This window comes from Puntigrus tetrazona, chromosome 8 (assembly GCF_018831695.1).
Source record: "Puntigrus tetrazona isolate hp1 chromosome 8, ASM1883169v1, whole genome shotgun sequence".
Lineage (NCBI taxonomy): Eukaryota > Metazoa > Chordata > Actinopteri > Cypriniformes > Cyprinidae > Puntigrus > Puntigrus tetrazona.
In genome coordinates this window covers 3,308,694-3,335,872 of record NC_056706.1, presented here as the reverse complement: position 1 = coordinate 3,335,872, position 27,179 = coordinate 3,308,694, and the positions used below count along the sequence as shown (strand labels likewise).

General features: G+C 36.5%; 1 protein-coding gene across 4 annotated transcripts in view; it reads left to right on the top strand.

Annotated features, from left to right (window-relative positions):
- The window catches only part of LOC122351051 (leucine-rich repeat transmembrane neuronal protein 4), a 167,092-nt gene that overhangs the window by 40,310 nt on the left and 99,603 nt on the right, over positions 1–27,179 (top strand). For 2 of the 4 annotated variants that reach the window (XM_043247897.1, XM_043247898.1), the window contains exon 1: positions 21,699–22,707. The exons of 1 other annotated variant lie outside the window; for it this stretch is intronic. In XM_043247897.1, coding sequence (XP_043103832.1) covers positions 22,704–22,707 — 4 coding nt within the window. In that variant the 5' untranslated portion in view covers positions 21,699–22,703. Of the gene's footprint in view, positions 1–21,698; positions 22,708–27,179 lie in introns of those variants that run through there. One more of the 4 variants, XM_043247895.1, reaches the window with a different exon arrangement.

Genomic DNA, 27,179 nt, shown 5'->3' with positions numbered 1-27,179 from the left:
AATAAATATAAAGGATAATCAGACAGCCATCTAAAATGATCAACCTGGTCTCTGAAAATATATACCTCTCTGTGCACTTTTGCAAAGCTTGTTTTTACATGCTTTACTGCATGTTTCAAGCACAGTATCAAAGAGAATAAAACACGGGTTCAATACGTGAACCCTGGCACATTTTATGATGTTGATATAGGTATGTATTGCAATGTTTCAGAATTTAAAAAAATATATCCCAGACTCTTGCTAAAAGTTAACGCTCCATCTCTGCCCTTCAATTTTTTTGTTGTATTGTATATATTTGAGTCTTTTACCTAAGGCATATTTTTACTACTGGGTTGATTAGATAATGAAGATTTTTGAATCATGAATGAATGAATGAATGCAAAGAGTCATGCCTAAATTACTAAAACATTAAATTATGCAAATAAACACTAGTTCTTCTCAATGAATTCTATAATAGCTTGTCAGTGATACTTAAATAGCACTGCATTAAACCGATCTCGCTTTGTGGATTTTAGATTTCCTTCAAATTGTTTTCATTAGAATTATGCAGGCTTTGATTGACGTCATGAGCTAAAAATGGCAAAAAGAACCGACACTGAACGCGTGGACTGAGCTACATCTAGAGATCACATAACAAAGATTTCAGTTTAGTGTGGACTTGAGACCAGCAGAGAACCCGCAGCGAACATCCTAGTTCTGCAGCTCCAGCATGTTCTTCAGCGACGACGCATCTCCGCTTGTGTCTCAAGGACATGCCTTAAAGTTATGCAAATCCACTGTCAATCAAACGTGTCTATAGCGTCTAATGTTAGGAGTCAGCGGGACTGGACCACATCCAGAAACCATTATGTGCTCGTGCCTGGAATCAAGACGTCCACGGTCCAGGCTGAATGTTCTCAAATGAGCAGAAAAGGCAGTAGTAATGTGCAGCGAGGGCGGATGATTTGCCCCCGGATGAACTCTGTTTGTACTCACAGAACTTTATTAACATCTGAGAAGCTTTCATTCCTCTATGGAATAAAATATGACTGGCCTGTCAGAGCCGATGTCAAATAACCAGCCTAAAAGAAATGGTCTTAAAACCGGGTGAATATTCTTTTATAAAAATCTGGTCGCCATTCAATTGTCTTTCTACTCAACTTTCTGCTTTCTATTAGGTATAATGTACTGTGTATGTGTTTGGGCACTTTTATACTTCATTTATGTTTTATATGTACATACATACAACATTTGGGGTAGTATGGGTGACTAGTCACATTATTTTTCAAGTAGCTAGTAAAGTACATTACTTTTTTAATTTAGAAGGAAATATCTTTTTAAAATAAGTCATGTTAAATACGACAAATATCATTTATCACATTTTTATTACCTTTATTAATTTTTATTTCTTTTGCTAAAGACCTTCAATGATCCAATACAACCATACTAATAAGCACAATAAAAGTCAAACAAATATAAACCGGATTTTAAAAAAGTAACGTAACCCATTACTTCCCATGAAAAGTAACTAAGCAATGCAATTAGTTGGGTTTTTTTAGAGAGCAAGCTTGACTCTGCTTGACCCTCATTCCCAGTAAAGCAGACCTGCATTTAGTCTAAAATAATTGTTGAAACTGTCATTGTAAGGCTAATATGTTTAAATATTGATACAGGTGATAGCAGAGGTCAAAGTAAAGAGTTCATAGTATCCTAGTGCTTATGCTGATGAGATGTCTTGTTCACTGACACTGTTAGCAAGTGAATCTTTGTTGTTTTCGGTGACAGAGAGAAGTGTTAACATTAGATTCTGATTCTCAGTTTGTGACTGATCAATTTATCTGTTTGTCTAAAGAAAAAAAAAAAAAGGCAGATTTGGCCAGACTATAGAAGACCTTGAGAAGACTGTAAGAAACTTTTAATTGCATTATAATTATTATTCTTCCACAGAAATGGCACGCTTCACCTTTAAAAAACAAATGACAGCCTTAGGCGCCTTATGGAAATATTTATACATTATAACATACAACTTTTAATATTTTTTTTTACAGCTGATAGAAAGTCAAACAGGTTGTGTAAAATGAATAATAATAATAATGATAAAATATTATTATTTGTTAATTTATTATTATTATTTGTTAATTTATTATTATTATTATTATTATTATTATTATTATTATTATTTGTTAATTTATTATTATTATTATTATTATTATTATTAAAAAACATGTTTCCTTGTGTTTGCATGTCTTTAGTATAATTATTTTTTGTTTGTTCCCATTAAGATTAGAATGGACTAATCTATTCAATATTCTAGTCATTTGCTTAGAAATGAAGTAGTTTTTGCAAATATAATCCAGTGTCCCTTGATGCTGAAGGCAATCTTTCAGCAGAAACGAGAGAGGCTTCAGGATGAGAGCGCTCCTAGTGGCCTTTGACCTATGCGTTGGTGCTGGATTAACTTTTAGAAATAACAACAAGATGTTAAAATGTTAAAATATTGAAAATTTTATAATTATCTTGTAATCACTCACAGGTTGTGACTGCTGCTTTACACTTTCATTGTATCTGTTTAACTGTATACATGACCACATAACATGCATTTTAATAGAGCAGTATTCTAAAGCCATTTGGATGTTACTTTTTACTGATACATTTTGCTTTTGTTAAACTATTGTCTGATGATGTCATATTGCAAAATATTTTTTGTATTAATTTTAGTACATTTTTATTCAATTTAAGCATGTTATTAAAAATCTGTATACAATGCACAATTAATATAATATATAATAACATATAATATATAATAACAACTATAATGTTTTACAATGGTTCCTAAGAATACTGAGGAAATTTTTATATATTTTTTTTTTTATTTATTTATTTTTTTGCATTTTAATACAAACATGACTTTACATTTCTTTGTACATATTTGTGTAGTTTACTCATTTCTGATGAAAATAGTTGAGTGAAACTTTTTTTTGTCAGGCAACATTTTATAAAAATATTATTATATTGTAAAACAATATTTTGCACTAGTAAAGTGTGTTTCACAAGAAAATACCATTTCACTTTTTTTACTTAATATTTTCATGCTTATATCAACGTGTTGCTTGCAGTTTCTGTGGATCGTAATATTTACTAGAGTGAAAATTATTTCTACGACAACCTTTTTTTTTTTCCACTGCTTCTCGCTATACACTATTAACGAGCTTGCGGATTTCCTGTGACTTTTAAATTATTATATATGTTGTTTTTTTTAGTCCACGGGTTAAAGAAATCTCTGGAAAAATATGTCGCTGAAGGGGAAAACCACACGGGGGAAAAAAGTTATTTGATTGGTTTTGGGTTAGTATGATTTCCAATGGAGCTGGTTTTCTTTTGCAGACCTGGCAACCTTGGCTCAATAGAAACAGAGCTTTGTCCTTCTCGGTGGGGGAGAGAATAGCTTGACTTATTGATTTGTTTCTCTTGATAGTAAATAAGGATTATATGCATTACAATCACAGGACGTCCTGCGGTGGGGTTTCTAATGCCGCTTCAGTGGTCAGTGGGTTATTTTTCACTCGGGTCACTCATTGATTCTCCTTTGACCTACAAATCTTTATGCTTCTATATGCACGAATCCACAGAAATGGCGCAGTCGCTCTGTAGTCTTTATTCTGATGGTTTCTAATCTCTGCTTGTCGTTCACATGAACACTGGAGTGCTTATGTGACATAAATAGTGTGAGCAGTAAATAACCTCATTTATTCATACAGATCGCATCTTTTTAAGCCTGTAATTGGAAGTGATGTAATTAAGAGATTGCGGGAAGTGGATTTTGAAGATGTTTGTGACACAGAAATGACATTGTGCATCAATGTCATGTTGAATTGTTAACGCTTTTCGCTTTCAGTTCAACTTCTGAACTTGATTGATGGCGGAATCGCACTTGTTGCTGTTGTGATTTTAGAAACGCGTGTTCGAATGTGAGCCTAAAAAACAGGCAAGTCGCACTTTTCTCAGTTAAAAGTATTTGTTTGTGTGTGGCACAGAAAGGAGGAGCGCGTCGCGATGTATTGGAAGAGCTGCGTGTGTTTTGTTACTTCATTTTAACAAGTTTGTCACTGATAAATAATTGGTGAAGAAAGAACATTCACTCAGAAATTGCTAATAGGCTTCAAAATTATTTCCAAATAAACAGCAAGTTATGCACTGACCTAAAATTTTAAGTAAAAAGTAAAACGGTATTTTCTTGTAACAGCATCAGTCCAGTCCCCGCTGGAAGCCTCAAACCTTCCCATTAGATCTGCATTAGCATGCTCTTTTTTTGACGATGCAAATGAAACTAAAACTTTTTATATATATTGTAATAATTTGTGACTTCATCTGTTAGCGAAAGTAAAGTACAGTGTAACGGTAAGCAACTGTAAAATGCATTTATTCGCTTGTTTCAGTGCAGATAATATTACTGTCACGATTTTGGTCTATGAACTTCCGTTTATTCATCGCGAGATGTCATTATCTATCACTTGGACTCACACGCTACACAGACTGTTACACGTCACCCTGGACTGCATTTCCCATCATCCATTGCATTGATTGTACGCAACTGTCACCAATCATTCACTTTTGAACACCCCCTCATTTCCTGCTCAGCGTTTATCGCTGTCCAAGTGATAGCTACAATACTTCTACGAGCCCTTAGTTAAATCTAGAGTCCAGTTTTGTTCGGTTCTCGTTCATCACTCCTTTAGTGATCGCTGCAGTTTCTAGTTTTTCTTAGTTTAGTCATTAGTATAGTTTTGCCTTGACTCCAAACTATCTGATTTACCACAATAAGCCAAATGTCAATATATATAATCAGCATATGAAATGTATATGTCACCGATTATTGGGTTATGCTTTTTGTTGGGTTGATGATGGCTATGTTTAATAGTTTTGGTAAACGGCAAATAAGATGATTTGATTGATTGGCAGTTGTAAAGTGAATCCTGCAAAATTTCAGTGTAAACTTTTTTTTTTTTTACTTTAAAGGCAGAATGTGTCATTGATTGATGACTCTGGTGAGCAGACTCAAGCTCTCAGTGCACGCAAACATTGGGAAACTTTTTTTTTTTAGGAAATATGATATGCCAATGATACCTCTATGACTCAATTGAGTATATTTCTAATTAGCCCCACTCGGTTTCAATTCAGCGCCATTTGGAATGCAATTCAGAAACAACTCTTGAACGTCACATTTGGCAAATCCTGACAAATCTCTGTGCTTGTCTCACGTGCCGGACGGCGGCATGTTTGTCTGCTTTGCTGCGTCCTGAAACGAGCACTTTGTTCCTGCGAAGTACAGCTAACGATGCAATTCGCACAAATTGCTTTATAATGAAGACTCATGACGTCTGTAATTGCTTTTAACGGCTATTATCTAAATGTAAGTTGGAATAAAGAGGCCTCTTTCTTGGAATCTGTTACACCGCTTAACAAAAACTCAGGGAAGCATGAAATGTCAAGGCCATTATAAATAACGCTTCCTTTCTCTGTAGTAACAGTCCCGAATGAGCTATTTGACGAGGGGAAGAGTGTTGACCGTTTATCCATGTTTCCGGTGTTTCCTTGATTTTGGAGATAAGCAGACGAACGCATCAGGAATATGATAATTCCTTGCATGTCTAATGGCCCTTCAGTTGGCAGTTAATAAGAATTAATGACAGGCTTAACGCTGCGTGCAGCGCAGTCAGAGAGAGGAAGAGCCAGGGTTTGCCACTATATAGAGGTCACTTCTTTCTCCAAACGCTAGCACTTTTCTGCAGTAACGGATGGGTCAGTTCAAGGACAGATGATGCATTAGTGATAAGAACCGAACCTTGAAGCATATACATGATATGTGACACTGGCAGTGTGACAGACACACACATTCATGAAAACGCACTCTTAATAGTTATAAAATCGTACATTTATGAGGTGGCGCGCTTTAGTACATTTAGATAAATAATCTTGTTAGTGTATATTTGAAAAGAAAAAAGGTAGCCTGACGCGTTATAATAAGGGCCATTTTTAACATTTGCTAACAATAAGAAACGCTTCTAAAGCATTTAATAAATTTGCATTTACTGACACGTTAACAAAATCAACAGTTAGTATTTAACGGACCTGAGCTAACATGAACTATAGCAATGCATGCCCCCACACACAAATATATATATCTCTATATTTAAATGTAACGTGTGAAATTCTGTAACTCTAATGTCTGTGTATAATTTTTTGTGCAGTGTATTGTGCTTTAGCTTATTGGCTGTAGTTAAATAATATTTGTGATCGACCAATGTAATGTAACATGCACACAAATTTTGAAGCTAAATATTGATAATTGGAGTGCATTTTATGGGAAAATTCATGTTAAACCTACACCATTTAAGCGCATTAGGATCGTATGGTATTAAATGTGTTACGTGCATTTAAAAATTTTAGCAAAGCAGATTTAAGAAATCCATTAGGTCTTATTTCATGTGTTATTTTTCCAGTAGGTTTCTCAAATTTCAAAGTCTTCCTCTCATGCTATCGATAGACGCCATGTTTGGACGCACAACAGATAACATAATGGTGAGCGTCGTACTGGCGAAAACATAGCGAAATCTAGTTTGAACCACAGCAGCTTTTAAATCTGTTCCTGACCACATTTGCAGTCCGGTTTAATAGACGCTACTTCCAGTCGAACTCACAATTTACATCTGGCACAGTTATTCATCTCACCTTTTATGAGATGTGACATATTGAAGCCAAACGATATTCCACGTTTCATCTACTGAAAAAAAGAAAAACATAAATGAATTCTAAAAACTGTCAAGATATCGCCGGCATCAGATTGAAATGTGTAACATATGATGAAAGAGAGGATGTGGGTCAGAGCTTGCTGTTAAAAATATTGTGTGACAGATGATGGTCACACACTTTCACCCAACAGGAGGTTCCTGGCTCTCTGCAGGAAGGCATGATGGGACGCTTGCAGGAAATAACAGGCCAAATGAAGGTTAATAATTGGAGAGCAGCCCTGCTGTTAATGCTATGTGACAAGAGTAGAAAGTATACCAGGAAGATGGATGGATGGATGGATAATATATTCTTTACTGTATTAATGTCCAGTTGATTACGGCCATTGTGCTTTTATGCACTGACCCAATAACTACATTTCCAAATGTAACGCTAAAAACAGAGATGAGGACAATGTTGATCTTGGATTGCATCACTAGAATTTCTGTTGGTCTCATTCCTCTTTCAAAATAAATCGCATACTGTACAACAACAAAGAAAAAGTGCTTAAAAAGCAAGCCCATTAGCTGGCTTTAATGAAGGTCCAAGGGTTCGGATGGGCTTGTTTTATTAAGGGAGAACTGTAACTGAACAGAAAAGTTGGGTAATAATGTTGCAGTCATTTTCACAGCAGTCCCATGATGCCACGGGAGCAGAGATTTGGTCCTAATCAGGTCCCTGCAGAAAACCGCAGCTGTCCATGGTGACTCGCCACAACTTCAGGAAGAAATGTGTTAGCAGGAATACAGTTTGAAGCAGTTTTTCAATCTTCGAAAATAAGGCTCGCAATTTCAACAACATTAACCACTCGTTAAAGGGATGAAAACCGCTGAAAATGCACTCACCCTCAGGCCGTCCGAGATGTAGATGAGTTTTTTTTATTTGTCAGAACAGGTGTGGAGAACTGTGGCATTATGCCTCTGGTTCACCAAACAGATCCTCTACAGTGAATGGGTGCAGTCAGGATGAGAGTCCAAACAGCTGATAAAAAACAACACAATAAGTTATCCACACCACTCCAGTCCATCAGTTGTGAAGGGAAAACTACATGTTTGTAAGAAGCAAATCCATCAAGACGGTTTTAACTTTTGCTTCCAATCAAAATAAAGAGCATATCTAAATTAGGAGAGAAATATGCATAAATCAAGCACTGATTAAGCAGTCTTAATCTGTTCTGTACAAATACAGTATGTTTCACTGATAGAAATGTTAATATTGAAAACGACTGGTATTTAAAAAATGCATTTTTTTGCGACTTTTCACTTCACAAAACATTCATCGATGGATTACTGCGATGTTTTGATGATCAGCTGTTTAGACATTCATTCTGACGCCACCCATTCACTACAAAGCATCCATTGCTGAGCCAGTGACGTAATGCTACATTTCTCCAAATCTGTCCGTTTTAACAAAACTAACCAATCTTAAATAGCCTGAGGGTGAATAAATACCTGACACATTTACATTTTTACTATTTTTAATGCAAGACGGTAAATTTGAGCTCACTAAACGCTTTAACTTACACCTCAAATTAAAAGTTGAGAAGTGGTAACAACCTCACGTAATAAGTTTATCGCACCTCCCCAACCGCTTTGAATTTAATAAGCGATGCAGAAAATTGAGCAGGAATAACAGAAATGATTGTGACAAGTATAACGGATGAACGCAAAGACCGTGTGCTAGAGAGAGCTACGCAATCAACAAAAACTCCAGGGAAGCCCTTGAAACAGCGCACAGGTCCCTGAAGAGTTTGAGCAGCACATTTTTCCACCCTGCACTCCAATGACCACACACTCGCCAGACTAAGATGTTTCACTTTCACACTCCTTATTTAAAAACCACACAGAAGCTGACAAATCATGGCCACGGGGGAGAAAACTAATTCCGCTGCATCTCGGGACACACTGGAGCAGGCATCTGTTTCTCGTGACCTTACAGCTCGGCGGCCTTTACCGAGTCTATGCAACAAATACAATTATCAGCCGGCAATGCCTTGCCGCGAGCTTTGATGCCAATAATGGGCCTGTGCGGCAAGATTAACTTTGTTTTATGATGCAGAACATGAAGTTATGAGGCCTGATTTTACTGCCTCCAACACTGTAATTATTAAGGAAAGGTAAATCATGAAAGCAATGATGATGACTTCAGTGAAATGCCACTAGAGAAGTTCTGCGAGTTAATTCTTTTTGAAGAGAGCACCTTTCACTGCTAATGATAAATGCGAGGCTGAAGTGCACTGCGGTTCTGCAGCTCACAGAGCAGAATTTGTGCAAAACTTGCATGGATTGAATTATTCACGGCTTTGGGATTTGTGTGAATAGGTGTTGCGGTATGTCTATGAGAGCTGTGTTGCATAATATGCAGTCATTTCAGATGCAGGTTGGACTTTTAACTTTCAATGTCTTTCTGCTTTCGCGTGAATTCGTTCCTTTTCAAAGTTTACGATTACAAAAATGCACTGAGCTATTTCTGTTTTTTTACAGATGCTTGATTTGATATTTAAGGATATTTCGACTTTATTTGATATTTTATCCAACGGTTAAATACAGACATTTGAGTCTGATTTATAGCCAAATATGCATATCTTTGGACGTTTGAGTATTAGAATGTTAATATTATTCAATGTATAAAAACAGGTTTTCCATGACAGTAATGTGTAGGGTTTTTTTTTCTTTTCTCAAATCAAATTGTCAATTAAAAACTTTATCAAAGTAAAGTTAGAGATGCAACTTTAGATCAACCATCTCCTTTTATCTCTAGTTCATTTGTAAATTGTGATTTTTTTTTTTTTTTTTTGACTCAACTAAATCTCCTAAATTCAGCATCGGGACTTATTTTTAGAAATATTTATTCCACTGTGAGAATGAGTGCCATAAAGTTCTCTTTCCGTGTTCTTTTGTATTTATAAAGTATTCTTCAATTAATGCTTTATTCCAAAGTGATAAAATATAAAACTGTAATAATATTGCTAATTAGATTAACTACATTAACATGTTTTTAAATGTAATGTTTTATTTATTACATTTTTTTAACCATATTTAAAACAAATTTAAACCTAAATCCAGTCTGGTGTTTGATTTATTTATTTATTTATTTATTTTCTCTTTTCTTTTGTAATTATCTGCCGTCTCTGTCCGTTCTCAGATTTGTCAGAGATGCCAGGACAAATTAGCAGTTCAGTAAAGTGTCTGGCTGTCTATCTGTAATCCATCTGAATAACAAAATTGTGTTTCTGTCTTATGGGCTTATGCAATTCCAAATGTTTCTTATCGCAGGCGGAAAGAAAAATGACACTCGTTCGAGTCGCTCTTCTTAAAGGTCAGTTTCAAATCTGTGACCATGAAAGCTTTTCATAACAAACCCTTAACCGTGACGCCAGTGCTAGAGACTGAAAACACAGCGAGTGCTGTTGGGACACGTCTAATCAGTCCTGGAGCCTCCATGTAATTACTCTGGGACCGCCGTGCACTATTCCTGTGGCCTTGTTGAAGACTGCGCCCTCCGCTTGGGGTAGATGGGGAAATGATTAAAAGGGCTTTTTGTGCTCTATGGAGCAAAGCTAAATCAATCCGCATTGATGTATCACCAGGGTGTAATTAGCATGAGTCTACAGAGCAAAGCCGATAATTTAGGCTGATGTGAGCAGGTGTGCCCCATCTGAACACACGTCGATGAAGAATGGCCTCTACCTCCGAATCTACATGCATTACTACTTCTTTGTGCTAAGATCGTCCCTCGTCACCCCTCAGCTGGGTTATAAACCGGCTCTCAGGGTGCGTAAATGCCCCATACTTACTATCTTAATTGACTGCAAAGACTTTAGCTTGAATAGAAATGCAGAGCATTGTTCCTTGTTTTCTGCTGAATCCCAGTTGAGAGATATAGTTTGCAAAAGGAAAACAATATATTTGAGTGCATGAACTCTATGGTCAAAATATTATTATTACAGTGAGATGCATTACAATACTCATTTACAAAACTCTTTCAAATTGCATAAATTGCTTAAAGACAGTGTTTTTGTGATTCTATACAAATTTATAATCAACAGATGTGTCCAATGAAATAATCAATGAAAGGCGTGATATTGATTTTTATTCATTTAGCCTACTTTTTATGATTAAAGAAATGATTGAGAATGATTGAATTAACATAACTCATTGGTTCACAATTAAAAACAGCAGAATAGCTACTTTTTAATTTCAGCTTTAATAATCAATTTTTTTATGAATTTCTATGCTGTCTGATTTCATGATTTTAATCAAATGAATGAATAAAACTTATTGAGTTGAATAAAACATTTGATTTTTTAAATTGCTTTGAATTAAAAACATTTTTTGACGCTGCATAAAATAACTTATGAATAAAAACGCACGAAAAATAAAAATCTAGGTTGAATGATATTACTTAAAAATAACAGTATTACTACTACTTTGAGAACTATATTTTCGGATGCAACAGTAATATATTTCTGTCATCATTTCTTCAAGTTAAACCAGACTTTTATTTTGGCGGTGTTCCACAAAGCTCTCTGATGAGTGCCTTTGGTCTCAGTTTGCGTTTGATGGTAGTTTTCTCAAAAGCGCTTGTAAAATATCGGTGAAGTGACTCCGGAGCTGAAGAGCATGTTTTCATCCTCATATACGCAGACGAATGCAGTGTTGCCAAGTCCTCGTTTTTCACTCAGAATTGTCTTTCTTTTGCCTCGGGTTAATCCTTGGGTTAAAACGCTCCTCTAGCCTCCTTTCCGAGCTTTTTTTTTCGCTAACCTGGCGGGATCGCCTTCTAACGGCTTTTGGAAAACTGCGAAAGCCACGATTTGGCATGGGTTGATAAGAAACCGTGCTGGTTTTCTTTTGCAGACCTGGCAACCATATAATTGCAACAAAACCGAACCGTTCGTTCCCACAGAGACACACAGAACAAGTAGATGTATTAGACTGGCTCCTGTCACGTTTATTTCATCTCATAGGCTCTTCAAATCATTCACTTTGAATTAAAATGTCTACAGCTTACAGCTACTGACATACTTTTTCATCTCGACACGATATCAGCCCTACTATAGCAGAACAGCAGTAACCCCTCGCTTTTTTCCGAACTCTTCTGTATTGTACAGCTGTCGCTACTCATGACAGTCAAAGCAGTAAGCATTCGTTTTAGTTGCTAAATTTTTGAAATAAGATGTTTTTAGTACCAAGAACGAGCACTGTATTTGTATTTGTAAAGAAACATTTATTTGTAAGTGAAAGCAGCACCTTTTACGCTTTAGAATTCCTCCTCGAGCAATCAAAACAAAGCACTATTTTTGCAGTGAATTATTTATGTGACTTGTATTCTGTTTATTTGTAATGCGTTGTTTTTCCTGGGTTTCACGGATCGCACAGGCAAGCCAGAGACGCCAGGGGAGTGTTGCCGCTGTAGGAGGTGTGCGGCTAAAGCAATGTTCAAGGAGCAACACAGAAACATACTCGCATTAGTGCTGTTGCCAGGGAGATTGATAGTCCCCGTAGAAACGTGGCTGGCAGTAATCAAGGATGTGATGTTCCTGCATGCTAGAACAACACTGAAATCACAGAGGGCAGAGAAACACTGCATTACGAGGCTACAGCGGAGCTTTTCTTTGGGTTACTGTAAGGACAGTATGATTTTATTCCTTTACCGCTGAATGACTCAGACACGATTGCACTGGAACGCTCAAACAATTCATAAAGACTTGAAATTGTTTTTGGATACATCACGGCAGTTCAGAGTTATCTATTGTTATCCAATAAAAAATATAAGAGGCTTCTAATTCAAATTAGAAGCAAAACTGCGCGAGATAGCTTCTAAAAATATAGTTTGAATGAGGTTTACCGCAGTTCTTACCGTGACTGTTCTTGCTAAAGCTTAAAACTACTTCTTGGTATTCTATATGCTCATGCAGTTTCTCAGTCAAGTTTTACAACCTCATAACTTTTCAAAACTAAATCCAGCGGTTAGAAATGTCCAAATAAGTATATTTTGTGCATTGCTCAAGCATTTTACCTATGCATTTCTTATGCGGATTTTTGCCTTAAGGATGGTCAGATATGTTTTCTGAAACAAAGATAATGTTTTGCAGTGTGTGTGTGTGTTTGATTTTTCTCTTTTCCGTCTTATTGATCCTTTAGCTTTTGAAAATGGGATTTCCTACAAATGCTCAGTTAATTATTCTGCTGAAAGTCTTAAGTCTTAACCTTTAAAACGCATCAAAGCGCCAGATTTTTCCTTATTGAATAATGGCTCATATGCAATTATTTGTTATGTCATGACAGTTGATGAATGAATGAAGGGGTTTAAGAGGATGCGATAGATTGAGAGGTCTAATTATCCTTGAGCAGATGGCAGCCCTCCAGAGGTCAATATACTAGATGGGTCGTTTGATTAGACACATGATGCAGAAATCATTAAATATCCCACAATGTTTAGGGGCTGTGCAGAAAATCAACAAAGCCAATGAGTTCATGAGGGCATGTGTTTTATGCACGCTTAACATTAATCTTGATCTTCATGGCGCAGTCGGTGACGTATTTGAAAGTTACAGTCACGTGCATTGATTTTATGGCATGAACAAGAGCATAACACCATTTGAAGTACGAGGGGGGAAAAGGTCCATATCTGGCTTATTCTCTATAGCTGACCTGCCCATAATTTATCAGAGGTTGCTCAATCATAGCTCAGGGGACAAAACGAAATTGATACAGTACTTAATGAAATTAAGTCTTGGATGATTCCTGTTAAAATCCTGTAAAGGAATAGACCACCCAACTAAGTCTCGTTCATTTGCGACTGCTAACTCTCATAGTAGACCGTTAGGGTTGGTTTAGGGTTAGTAAAATAAGTTGACATGCTTGCAAAATTTCTGATAGTCAGCATTTAGTATGTTGTGGAAGAATCAAAATAAAGTGTTAGAAGATATAAAATACTGTAATAACTGCTTATTGACATGTAGTTGCATAGTTATAACAGATCGGTTCTCCATGCCAGATAATATTTAGGATGCCAGATCTAAAAATATCTGTTAGTCCAGAAACAAATTAATCAGCCCGAAATGAGGGTCTTATGTCATTCAAGACGTTGACAGAAAAGCCAAAGAAGAGCAGAAGCAGGGGACGGAGCGGTAACGGAGTTTATTGAATAACCTTGGTCGCGTATGTCTCAATGTTCACGCTTCGTCTGACCAGGCGCGAGTTCAACATGCACTGTTAGACCAAAACTGCTTCACAGCAACATCCGTCAACCATGTGCTTCCAAAAACATTTCCCCTTATCCGTCTCTGTTCATACAGACAGAACACTTCATGAAACCCCACAAGCAAGAGACTGAACAACAATGAAAAAATACACGAGCAAAAAGAAATATTGCGAAAAAGGAAACGCTGACGAATGAATAAGCAATGAAAATGCTTAATAAAAACGTTGATAAATGATCAAAATAAGAAAAGGGGATTAAAGTAAATAAATTATCTGATACATATCGTGAATAACTGATGATTATGTAAATAATTAGAAAATGCACTGATGAAAACATTACAATAATCCACATGCAATGCACACTACTCCGGTCCATAAATTAAAAGTTTATGAAGTCAAAAGCTGCTTGTTTTTTAAGAAACAAATCGCTATAATAGGTAATGAAAGGTTCATATTTTGGTTTTGGGAGTCCAGAAGAACAGGTTGGCATGCATGCAAAGTCAAAAAAAGTGTCTTATATGTTTAAACGAGTGTTTGTGAGAGCACAGCTGTTTTGTGTAAACTGCTTTAACTCCAAAAGAATTGAACCAATGAAACCAAACCAATGAAAATTGGAACAGTGGGCATGCAATATGCTAATATGTCATGCTGTTGTATTGGGATTTTTTTTAAAAATGATCTCAATGAAGACTTGACTCCTCCTTTTATTGACAGTAACTTTATACACGGTGCAATTTCAGATTTAAAACTTTTTTATTATTAATTTCTGCAATAAGTGTTTTTTTAATCCAAGTTGCAGGTACATTTTTGCTTCAAACTATTACTTTTCTGACTAAAATACGTAATAATGTAGTTTTCCTCTGAGAAACTGGAAGAGGAGCATCTGAAAGAAGTGCAGCGCTATATCTAGTGGCGCGGTTGTCCGTAGTGTGTACGGTTTTCCTTCACCGCGGGCCGTAAATGGAATCGATGCTCCGTAAAGCACGCATCTCACCTTTGAAGAAAACCGCATTTCCCAGCATTTGCTTACTATCGTATCACAATTACGAGCACAGTTCTCTCTGTTTCTGAGCCCACACACACAGCCGTGGAGCCGTCTCGTTCCTCGCGCTCCGCTAGCTTCGGCCGGCGACAGCTTCCTGCGCAAAGCAGAGGGCCGGAAAGCACTGGCCTCACTTTGTTTTAAAAAGTCGGGAGGTGGGGAGGGTTGATTTTTGCTCTCGTGAAATGCTGACGGATTGGTTCTTGAGTATTAAGTTATGCGCAGACAACCGAATGTGATATTTTACTGTTTTGATAAACAGTTTGTGCGTTTTATTGATTTACAGCTCGGTCCGTTCTAGACAATTCACTCCCAGATCAGATTTAAACATTCATTTGAAATGTCCAAAAAAATAGCAGTATCAGAAGCACATTTAACGTCTAGCATTCTTCATTTCATTTTCTCACTAAACCTGTCATCTTGGAGTTTGTAGGTCTCTGAATAAATGTATTGATTTGTGATTACACAGCATGAGCTATGAGGGTTTTATTTGTTCGTTTGTTTTTAACCAACTTAAAATACACATTTCTATTTAAGTTGCAGCGTCCAATACCTTCTTTGCAACTCATTACAGATTTTTTTTTTTTTTTTTTTTTTTTTTATGGATAGTGTTTTTTAACAGCATTTATTTGAGAATATTCCACTTACAATTTATTCATATTTTAATTTTTTTTTCCCGTAAATCTTGTGAATGAAATTGTGATTTCAATTGATTTATTGCACTTAATAAAGCTTTTGTTTGCGTAATATGTGCATGTGCACTTATTTATTATGTTTATTGTTTTATGGTTTTAAATCTCCTACACCTTCTACTTTTGTATCTCTGGTCACGCTTCTCCTAATATATTTAAATAAATGCTTGATACGCATGCCATGCTTAGCGTCTTTCTCATGTGGTTTATTTCTTAATAAACACTTATGTAATAAGTGAGTACAATATATGTGTAGTGTTTTTTCTTAATAAACCCTTACCCAAAAAATGAATACAATACTCAGTGTGGTCTCTTGCCTCGTGGTTATAATACTGAGGCCATATAAAAAAAAAAAAAAAAAGAAAAGGCAAACTTGCAACAGGACAAATACATATTTTCCATATTTTGCTTGCATGTCTATATTTAATATCATTTATTTGATAAATGTATTTAATTTATAACTTTTTTCTAAAATGTATGCATGCATGTATATGTGTTTATATAAATATACACACATACATTATGCAGACAAAAGCTTTATTTTTGGTTGATTAATTGTGATCAGTTGTGTATTTATTTATATTATTATTTGTTTATTTATTTTCATCTCATTTAATTTTGGACTCCTTTGGTTTATCTGGCATATATATATATATATATATATATATATATATATATATATATATATATATATATATATATATATATATATATATATATATATATTTTTTTTTTTTTTTTTTTTTTTTTTTCCGCATTCCAAATTTTAGTAATAGCTCATTTATTCATTATCACTTCTTTACATGCCTCATATTTCATTCCGTAACAGTAGTTCCCGGTCGCTGTTTGATTCTTAGGGAAGCATAAAACTCAATGCAATGTAAACCATTTCAGATAAACACATTTGCCAAATGCGTACAGTAAATTGTTGAATGGCAGCCTTTGTAGAGTATTTATTTGCCGTAAGAGCTTTTTTTTTGTCGATTATCGGCATCATCCTTGTTTTTGTTTGAGATGTCACCCCGACCCATCGGACCCAGAATGACAGCAGGAGGAAGAGCCATTTTGGGGCCCGATGGAGAGGAATACAGCAGAGCAAAGCATTTCACCCAGAACTCCCCTCACGGAGCCCTGCTCTCTGACAGCCCAGCGCTCATTTTAACCTCGCGCAAACACTTCGCTTATTCCGAACGTATCTTCACGACTGAGGGAGTCTTTCTGACAGCTGGTAGGAAGGGGAGGGAGCGTTAAATGGCTGCCACGGTGGATCCGGTGCCTGCTGAGCAGAACCATATTTTGGCATTTACTTGTCAGGCATATACAAACACAGATAACACACCTGGGCAGAAATGGCGAAGGTTTGTTTGTCCTGAATGAAGTTTGCATGGGATTCATAAAAAACGACCTCGTGAAACGACCTTTTCGGACCTTACGAAGCAAACAGCCGTATAAATAGTGTCCTTTCCTTACAACCTTCAGATAGAAATGAAAGGAAGCGTCTGCTAATTGTGAGAAATGAACAGCTATTTCCTCGCTGAAATGTTTAAAATCTCTGCAGTCGTGTTTTACGAATATAGTTTTCACTGTAAATTACCATATGGCCAAATAAAAAATTAAAGTACATATTTTTCCAAATATAAAATATCAATATAAATATATTTTCTAAAAACATTATTTTTTTTTTTTTTTGCACAGGTTTTTAATATTAATATTTTCAATAGTATTTAAAAACATAAAAAAAAAATTGATTTACATACGTCATTTAGAAAAACTTTTAACATATAATATGTGAATTAAATAATCATATTTTACAATAAGCAAAAATACCAAATGAAATATTAATAAATCATAAATGTAGTTTGACCCCAAGCAGGCAACTGTAAGATTGAAAATGTATCTCTTTTAAAAAATATCTCAATAAAAAAATTGTTTCGGAAGTATATTTCATTGACTTAACATGCATTCATTTCTACTGGAAATAGATTTTGATCAGAATTTTTATTTTTACCGTTTGAGAGAGGCTGTTTATTGTTATCATACATCTCTGCATTAAATTTTCCATCTCACAGTATACGTTAATTCCCAAGAATGCTAATATTTGAGAATTAAAAAGCCTTCATTACTCTGCTTCTTCAAGACCGAGGCAGATAGTTTAGCTATTAAACTCATTTTTTCATCCTAACCTGCCAGTGGCTGCTTTATAACTTAAACGTCCACTGGCCTTTTTGCCACCCCTCTTAATGACTGCTAGCTTTCCTGCGCAGGCTTTATGGGTGGCCGGTGATGCAACTCAAGCAACATCCTTATTAGTACAATAAGGTTAATTAGTGTGCAACGCCACTGAGCAAATTCCATTTTCTGTTGTAACCTTGGACGATTTTTCATGCAGCTCACAAAATGGGCGTGTGTCAGGCTGATGGCTGAATACCAGAGCTGAATTAGTCGGTGCAAAGGTATAATCATAAATCAGATTTGAAATTACTAGAGATGTTAATAAAAAAAAAAAAAAAAAAAAAAAAAATCAGTCTGTCAGGAAAATAGTGCGAGCGTTAGTGGGCGTCTTTTCAATTTTCCATTTTTGTTCTGCAGACAGGCGTGAAAAAAGACTTCTCTACATGCAATTTGGACGCAATATTGTTTTCATTATTTCCAGATAAAATGTGAGCACAATGCACAACTGTGAGATTTGTTGGTTTGAACAAACCAGAAGCCTTATTTGCACCTCACGGTTTTCTTTTCTTTCTTCAGCGCGAATCTTTCATCAGTTGAATGAAAGCAGATGCAGCGATCAGCCTGTGAAACGCTTGAAGGACCATAAATGCGATTGAGGTCATTGGCATGTGTATCGAAATACAGATATCGCTGTGAATAACAGTCAGGTTTCACTTCATCTTCTGCGAATGCGACAGTTTCATTATTCAAGACGGTTCAGGCAAGTTTGCTGTGAATAATCTGCACTTTAGTATTTCATCTTAAAACAAATATTTAAAAGCCGTGCAATATATCCATTATATTTGGATTTAGGAATTTGACTATAAAGCGTTACAGCTAACAAGATTTTTCTTTTAGCTGGTATGAGTCGAATCAAACCTTAGTCATCTTTTATAGACGCTTACTTACAGGTTTCAACAATTTAAACAAACTCGTAAAAACTAAACTTCCAAATAGAGAACAACGGTAGAACAACTTTGTAAAGGAAAGATATCTCAAAATAAAAAGAGAGAGAATTTGCTCAACTTCAGGCTATGCAAGAAGATTTAGTTTCTTCATCAGTACAGATTTGGAGAATTGTAGCATTGCATCACTTGCTCAACAGTGAATGCTCTGCAGTGAATGGGTGCCGTCAGAATGAGAGTCCAACCAGCTGATAAAAACATCACAGTAATCCACATCACTCCAGTCCAACAATTAAAGTCTTTTGAAGTGAAAAGATGCATGCTTGTAAGAAACAAATCCATCATTAAAGCATTTTGACTACTACTGGTAAAAATATGGATTCCACAATGCATAATAAAACTCCATGAGCTTTTTTTTTAGGCTGTGCTTGTAAACAGTGCCTAATCTGCTCATATTTCTCTCCAGAAAAGATGACCTTTTCATTGGAGAACTCGATATTCGAGGACCCATATTTTAGCTTGAAAGCAATGGTTTCGAGCTAGAAATATTATAAAATGTGTTTTATCAACTGTTTGAACCTACCTGGTCTCATGGCGCAAATGCAAAATACTGACCAACAGGTACATATCACTGCAGTTTCCAAAAGAAATGAACACTAGATGAACACAAATGTACAGTTTCGATTGATGAAGCGTCATTTTCACGCAATAGCTCGAAGAATATCATGTTATGACTTCAAAGCAATATTGATAAGCTGGGATATTTGAAAACCGATGCTTTCGAATGTTGGCATCACACATACCCAGCTTCATATCTAGCTCAAGGAGTGCAGAGATGTACTTGAGATCTGAATCCCGTGTAACTAAGGTTCAACAAAACAGTTCAGGTCTGTGTAAAAGGGAGCTGAAATTACAGTTTCATCGACAAATGCATTTTCATATCAGTTTTGCGTTTGTTAACATTATTGGGTAAACTTAGGTTTGGATTTGGTGTAGGGCATATTTCTAACATGATAGACTTTTCATTCTAAACTCCCACAATGCACACCTATATCAACGTAATAAAAACGTTGGCGTTGACGTACTGAACCTGTGTTTTAGAGCCACTCGGTGGACATTTCTCTTTGAAACGGTGGTGAAACGTGCATTAAGACACGTAAAAGCTGTTGCATAAAAAGTGCACAGAGGTACATATTTTAATGAGGCCAGGTTGGTTGGCCCTGGAGGTCCTGAAGTTTAGTTCCAACCCTAATAAATATCATCTACCTGTGATTTTCGAATGATCCCGAAGACACTGATTAGCATGCTCAGGTGTGTTTGATTAGGGTTACAGCTAAACTCTGCAGGAAAATGGATCTCGAGGTCCAGATTAGACTGTCGTTCTGACGACACCCAAGTGATGTAATGCTCCAAATCTGTTTCCATAAACTGCACAAACTCATCTACTTTTTAGATGGCCTGAGGGTGACTACATTCTCTGCAAATGTTAATTTTAGGTTATTTAGCCCCCCCCTAATTCATCCCCCAGTGCTGTATATTCACTTCTCGTTCTTCTCAGACACCTCTAGTTGTTCATACCACCCGTGAAGACGTGGATCTGGCACTCGTTTGCATTTGTTTTCCATGCATCACCGCAGTGTGTCCTGAGCTCATCATCACAACAGAGATCGGCCTTCTGTGAGGCTGAACGCACAAACAACAGACGTACAACACAAACACTCTGTTCCACTGAGGCCTGAACCTGCTGTCGCCTTATTGTCCTTGATCATCTGTATACTCAACAGCGATGGGCAGATTCCCTCTCCGTCCAGCCTGTTGCTGAGTGGCGGATTTGGCATGATTGGTGCTTCCCAGCTGTATTTTCTGGAGCCAAATTCAGCATATTACAGATATGAGCTCAAGTGTCCATTATCTCTAATTAGATGGACTGTACGGAGCAGATACAGACAGCCACTTTGAAAATTATGGTGTTGACCCTGATGCACAATGACATTAGGAGGTCATATTCTCTTGAACTGCTTCATAAAGTGAATGGGATGTTTGTTAAAGTGGCTCGCAAACAGAAATGAACTGTTTATGTAAACCACGGTAAGCTTTAAAAATGCTCTTCCTATGTTTAGCTTGCTTGCATTTCCATTATTTGCTTCTAAAAGGGTTTTTATAACTAAGGGCTGTCAGATAAATACCTTTTATGTTACAGCTGGACAGTCTTTGTGAATCCAGACCTCCTACTCTGTTGTGCAAGCTGATGTCACAATGCATAAAGGTCTTGGTGTTGCTTGGCAATAGTTCTTGTCCTTCCAGACCGATGCATCCTTGTTCATGTTCTCAGCAGTTTGGTTAAACCTACAGTGGCCACAAAACATATTTGAAAATGTTCTCCAATGTTGTTGTTCTTCTTCTTGACTGCTCGTTGAACATTCGTCTTTATGTGAGATAAGAGGATGGTTTGAATAATTTAATCTAAAAAAATAAAATAAAATACAATTTTTTATATATATAATTATATTTTTTATATATATATATATAATTATAATTTACATTTATAATTTATATATATATATATATATATATATATATATATATATATATATATATATATATATATATATATATATATATTTTTTAAATTGTAGTAATATTTAACAATATTAATGTATTTATTATTGTCTTTGTGAGCAAAAGAGACTTCACTCAAAGTAAAAACAATAAAATAAATATTTTACCAGAATTGCATACAACATATACAGTATATGAATTAAACGCACTGATAAACCACTTATAATATATTTAGGAGCATGTAATATGCTGAATTGATTATTGAAATGAAATGAGTCGTTTAATTTCACGCTGACTTTAATATTTCGATATAATTTGAAACCTAACAATGAAACTGCTTCGTTAAATGATATAGTCTATAGACCTACCTTCAAGTAAGAGTTAAGTTAGAACATATGCAATAATATGAATTAATCCGTTTCAAAGGAGCAGTGTAGAATAAATGTTATACGGACCTTTAAAGCGTAAATTTATGCCTTTATGGCATAATGAATCACGCGCATGCAATTACCGCGTGTTAATATTTTATGCCGTCATTTCAAAGACGCGCTCAAGAATACTTAGCATCGCTCTTTACGGCGAATGCGCTGAATGGGCGATGCATGTCGCCTTTTCCCACCAGAAGAGGGCAATCCGATGCATAGCACTTGCAAAAGAAGGTTAAGCAATGACTGCACCAGTGCTGAGTGCAATCTCACTCGCACACTGCTCTTAAAACCTTCTTGTGTTTTTTGACAGATATTCGGCGAAAGAAAAGCGCCCTGAACGTGGCTTACAGCACCGGCTCTGCGCTCCGGTGAGATCAGCAGATATCTGGAATACATCACTCATCCTGCGCACAGCTCTGTTTTTTTTTTACAGGACACGAGAAAGGTGTTTGCATCCCTCGCTTGGCTTTCTTCATAGCTGCGCACCTTGGCGAGCATCCGATGGTGCGCTTTTGCGCAAATCTCTCCAAACTTTCCAGCCAAGTGGAGGATATTTTGAGGCGAAGGATATAGCTGACACACACGCGCGCTCTCTGGAAATGTTCTTTTAAGGACCTTCCCGTTAAGCAAAGCCTCGATGTTTGTCTTTTACGCTGGAAAGAGCGCTCGGGATTGCTCCGTTGTTCACTTGGACATGTTGCGCAGCGGCGCAGATGCGGGATTGAAATAACGCCGCCGTCGCCGGAGTTTTCCGAACCTCGCCAACATCTCGGGCACCGCGGCTCCGGGCAGGTGCTCCTTTCTGAGTGCGTTTGAAGACGGTGCCATGCGGAATCTGGAACCGCACGTCGAAAGGCTGTGAAACCTGCTGGAAACGCGACATTTACGCAGAGATGGGTATGTTTGAACGAGTCGAGATCAATCCGCGTCGTCTGTTGGCTCTTCTGATACACTTAGGATATCGAAAGCCTAAAATCGTTTCTTAAAATAGCCTCGCTGTGGGATTTGGAAGCGCGTCGCGTGTGTCGGATGAACGAGGCATCTTTGGGTCCGTCCTTGATAGCGTGCAACTTTCATCACGCGTACCTGCAGACATCGCATTGGCCGTGCGTTCGATTTTGCACGAGCTTTGTGCGATCAACAGGCTGTCTTTCCATCTATCAGACGTTTTGCTGTCCTGATTGGATCCGATGCTCGTAGATTCTTCTAACTCTCATCTGTTGGAGAGAAACTGTGCTGCCTCACACGTGTCCTTGCAGATTTCATTTTAGGGATTCTAGGCATACGCGCTGCCTTTTGGTACTTCTCTATGTTGCGTCCGATTAACTATGCATTTTGTGAAGGACAGGTAAAGCCTGCAGTTATGCATCAAGAATGCTGTGTCAGTTCTTGCATCCTTTAAGAGAGAGAGAGAGAGAGAGAGAGAGAGAGAGAAAAGTCCAGATTTTGATTGATGCTTCAGAGCAAATGATACTGTCATAGCGGAAAGCTGTGATTTACTGTTTGATTTTATGCAGTCATTCATGTTGCTTGGCGTGCAGAGGTCTTGTTGGAGTCTCTTAACTGTTGCTTGTTTGGTCTGTCTCTTTTTTTTCTGTTGAAATTTGAGGATTGAGGAAATATGGTCCCTTCAGATGCCTTTATTTATTGAGAGCGCAGATGGTTATCCCCATCATAAATAATCCTAATCAGATCATAAATAACACCCCGCCCCCTTTCCTTTTCCAGTGACCGCCCTGTACAATGTATTAAAAAGTCGTTCATTCAAGTGTGACCTATTGAAACGGTGCTGGAAGGGTGTGAGAGTGAACAGACCAAACAAATGTCACTCTTGTGTTGTGAATATGATTATTGTCATCATAATGGCTGGGTGTCGTAGCATCTTTGTGGCTGTTTACTGAGCGGATGATGTAGGTGGATGTTCACTTCTGTGCCTCACAGGTGTGCTGTTCGCTCGACTCGCTCGGCTCACGCTCGTTCTGTGACACTCTTTACGCTGGCTGTGAAGGATAAAGCAAAATAATAAAAGATGTCAATATTTGGGTAAACCTTACAATGAAATAAAATGTTTTTGAAGGTTTTTAAGGACGTTACAATGTATTGCATTGCATTGCATAATTATTTTCATCACCCTAATGTGCAAATAAATAAATAAAAAGCATTCTCGTTACTGTAATACAGTAATGAAAATCAACCTGTGCAAACGTTGATTTTATTTTGAATAATCAGCATGCTTTTAATTCCATCCAACAATTAAAAAAGCATTTTGCTACAGTATATAAATGTTTTTTTTGTCATTATTATAGCAACGATGATTTTATTTAGTACAGTAAGATAGTGATGCATAAAAATATCCCAATAAAAACAATCCATTTCATTTATTCAATAAATAATAATTACAAATTAAATAGTAATTAATAATTAATCAGATTTATTTTATGCGTAATTTCATATTATGACTTTTGAAATATTTTCTATTGTTTATTTCATTATATGAAATGCTATAATGTCAGTTTTTTTGTGTACATTGGCACTTATTGACAGTGAGAGATTTTTATTTGTTTTCAGATTTTTGGCTGAAATGTGGTTGATGCCATTTTTGACATTTATGCCATCTTTCATTCATTCTTATATATGTCATCCGCACCTCAAGTGCTTCATGTAAAAGTGAAACTCGTGCCGTAATATTTACCAGAATTTAACTGTCATGTCAGTAGCGTGCAATGTTGCCGTATCTGTCACTCTACGATGATGATACCATTGTCCCACGCTGGCACGCTCAAACAAGCTGTAAAGCAATATGATAATAGCACAGCATGAAGAACAACTACTTACTGTCATATTCCTGTTAAGTACCTCGGTGCGATATTACAGTGCTACAGAAAGGATAAGACCCGAAGCTAATTCCTCAATCCCCCTCCTCCCGTTCTCGAGTTACCGCAGCCCACCGAAAGACGCCTGGACACATCAAGTGTCCCTTTTTAAACGCCTAAGAGCTTTTTCCAGGTAATAGAGTGGAGAGGGTGTCAAAACAGATAACTGGGGAGAGAGACGGAAAACGTCGGCCAGTGAGAAATGGACACAGGAAGTAGCCGTGCCTGTTTCCAGGTTTTGATTGCTTAAACTGCGAAGACAGATTCTCAGTTATGACCTGTTCCATCAAGGGAAATTAAAATGTGGGTAATGGAAATATCGTTAAATTTGATAGGAGGGATATAGAAAAAAAAATACCGTAGATGTGAAATCTCTTTTGTGACTGTTGCATGTGGGCTCCTCTTTGAATGTGATGGGATTACTTGAGAGCTGTTCAATTTTGTGTCAGATTATCTTTGTGTGAGATTAGCACTGCTGTTTTGGGATTATGCTTTTCCTGCTCACACAGAAACAAATCACAGATGGGATTAACACTGAAAAAGTTGGCCACCGTTACAGGGAGCTTTTCCGCAGGGCTCTAGCGATGCTGTATGTGCTTTAAATTACGCTTGTAGTTTATTGTACGCGCTACGCAGTGAAAGAAATTATAATCAAGACATAAAAATCAATCCATCTACCAAGAGGAAAATTGTGCTGCTCGGATATTGCTTTTTCATAGTTCCACAAAAAAATGTTTCAGTAAACAGTTTGTAAAAAAAATATTATTATTTTTCACACTACATCATCAAAGGGAGCAAAGGGGTGTTTTAGCAAAGATGCTTTGGAAGAACCATTTTTAGGTTCCCAAAGAACATTTGAATAATCTAAAGAACCTTTTTCCACCTTTTGTGGAATGGAAAGACTCCATGGGTGTTAAAGGTTATTCATCTTCTTTATTTTTTAAGAGTATGATTGTATCTGTAATGCTAGGTCAATATAATAAAAAATCGTTGTTGTTTGAAGCTTTTGGGTGAAGGCTCATGATGATCTCTGTGGAAAAAAGTTCTTTAGATTACCAAAATGTTCTTCACACCAAGAATATATATATATATATATATATATATATATATATATATATATATATATATATATATATATATATATTTTTTTTTTTTTTTTTTTTTTTTTTTTTTCATATAACCATTTTAGAAATAGTTATTCTTTGGCATTGCTTCAAAACACTACTTTTTGAAGCTTTTTTTCTAAGAATGAAAAACCGTTTTTTTTTGGTTATCCAAAGAATTTCTCAGTCAATCTCTCTTAGTGTGAAGAACATTATATTAAACTAAAGAACTTTTTTTTTCAAGACAGAACCAATGCAATGGTTCTGTGGATGTTACAGGAAATAGGAAGTAGGCTCATTCTCCAAGCCCCCCAGAGTTAAAAGGTTGAGTTTACCGTTTTTGAATCCATTCAGCCGATCTCGGCATCTGGCGATAGTACTTTTAGCGTAGCTTAGCATATATCATTGAATCCAATTAGACCAGTAGCATCACGTTCAAAAATGACCAAAGAGTTTCAATATTTTCCTGTTTAAAACTTGATTCTTCTATAGATTATATTGTGTACTAAGAGCAGCGACAGATACGACTAGGAACAATACTCTCATTCTGGTGTAATAATCAAGATATCACGCAGCTCATGAAAACCTGGCTTGGACTATTTTCCACAGGCGCTGCGTGATATCACTGCTCCTGCTGTGGCCATGGTACGGCAGCAAACTTCCTTGTTTATTACGCCGTAAAAGTATAGTCCCTAGTCTTATCAGTCTACAAAATCGAGACTTTTCATTTTCTGTTGGTCTTGGTATATGATATAACTACAGAAGAGTCAAGTTTCAATGATCTATGCTAAGCTGCGCTAAAAGTGCTATTGCTAAACGGCTGAATGGATTCAAAAACAGTAAAACCGTATTCAATCTGCGGCAGTGTGAGGCTATCGAAATGTGGAAAAAAGGAAGTGTTCTTTTAAAGGTAATTCATGTGTGTTCGTATAGACTTTCAGATGAGATCTCAACATCTAAGTCTAACATCAGAAGTCAAATAAAAGTAATCGGTGTCGATTTCACTTAAAATCGATTAAGATACTCAAATGAGTTAACACTTGTCATGCTATTAGAACACTGAGCTATAAAATGAATGCGGATAGCAGCTCAGATCATTTGACCTTCAGAAAATTTTACTGGAAATGCTTGTGTTTGACGTCTTTTATATCTTTTATATATGTTGAGACATACAAGAAAGATATGTGAGATTACTGAGTTCTTTTTCTCAGCCAGAGACACTAAAAGCAAAGTCTCTTTGCTCACCCCTTCGCTGTGTAGAAAAAACAATTGCGATATTAAAGGGATCTCATTTAGATTTTTCTTTCCCATGGGTATCTGGCATCCAGTTGGTGAGATTGCTTTTACCACAAGAAAGGCTTTGCAGAAACTGCGGTTCTGAGACCCAGATGTG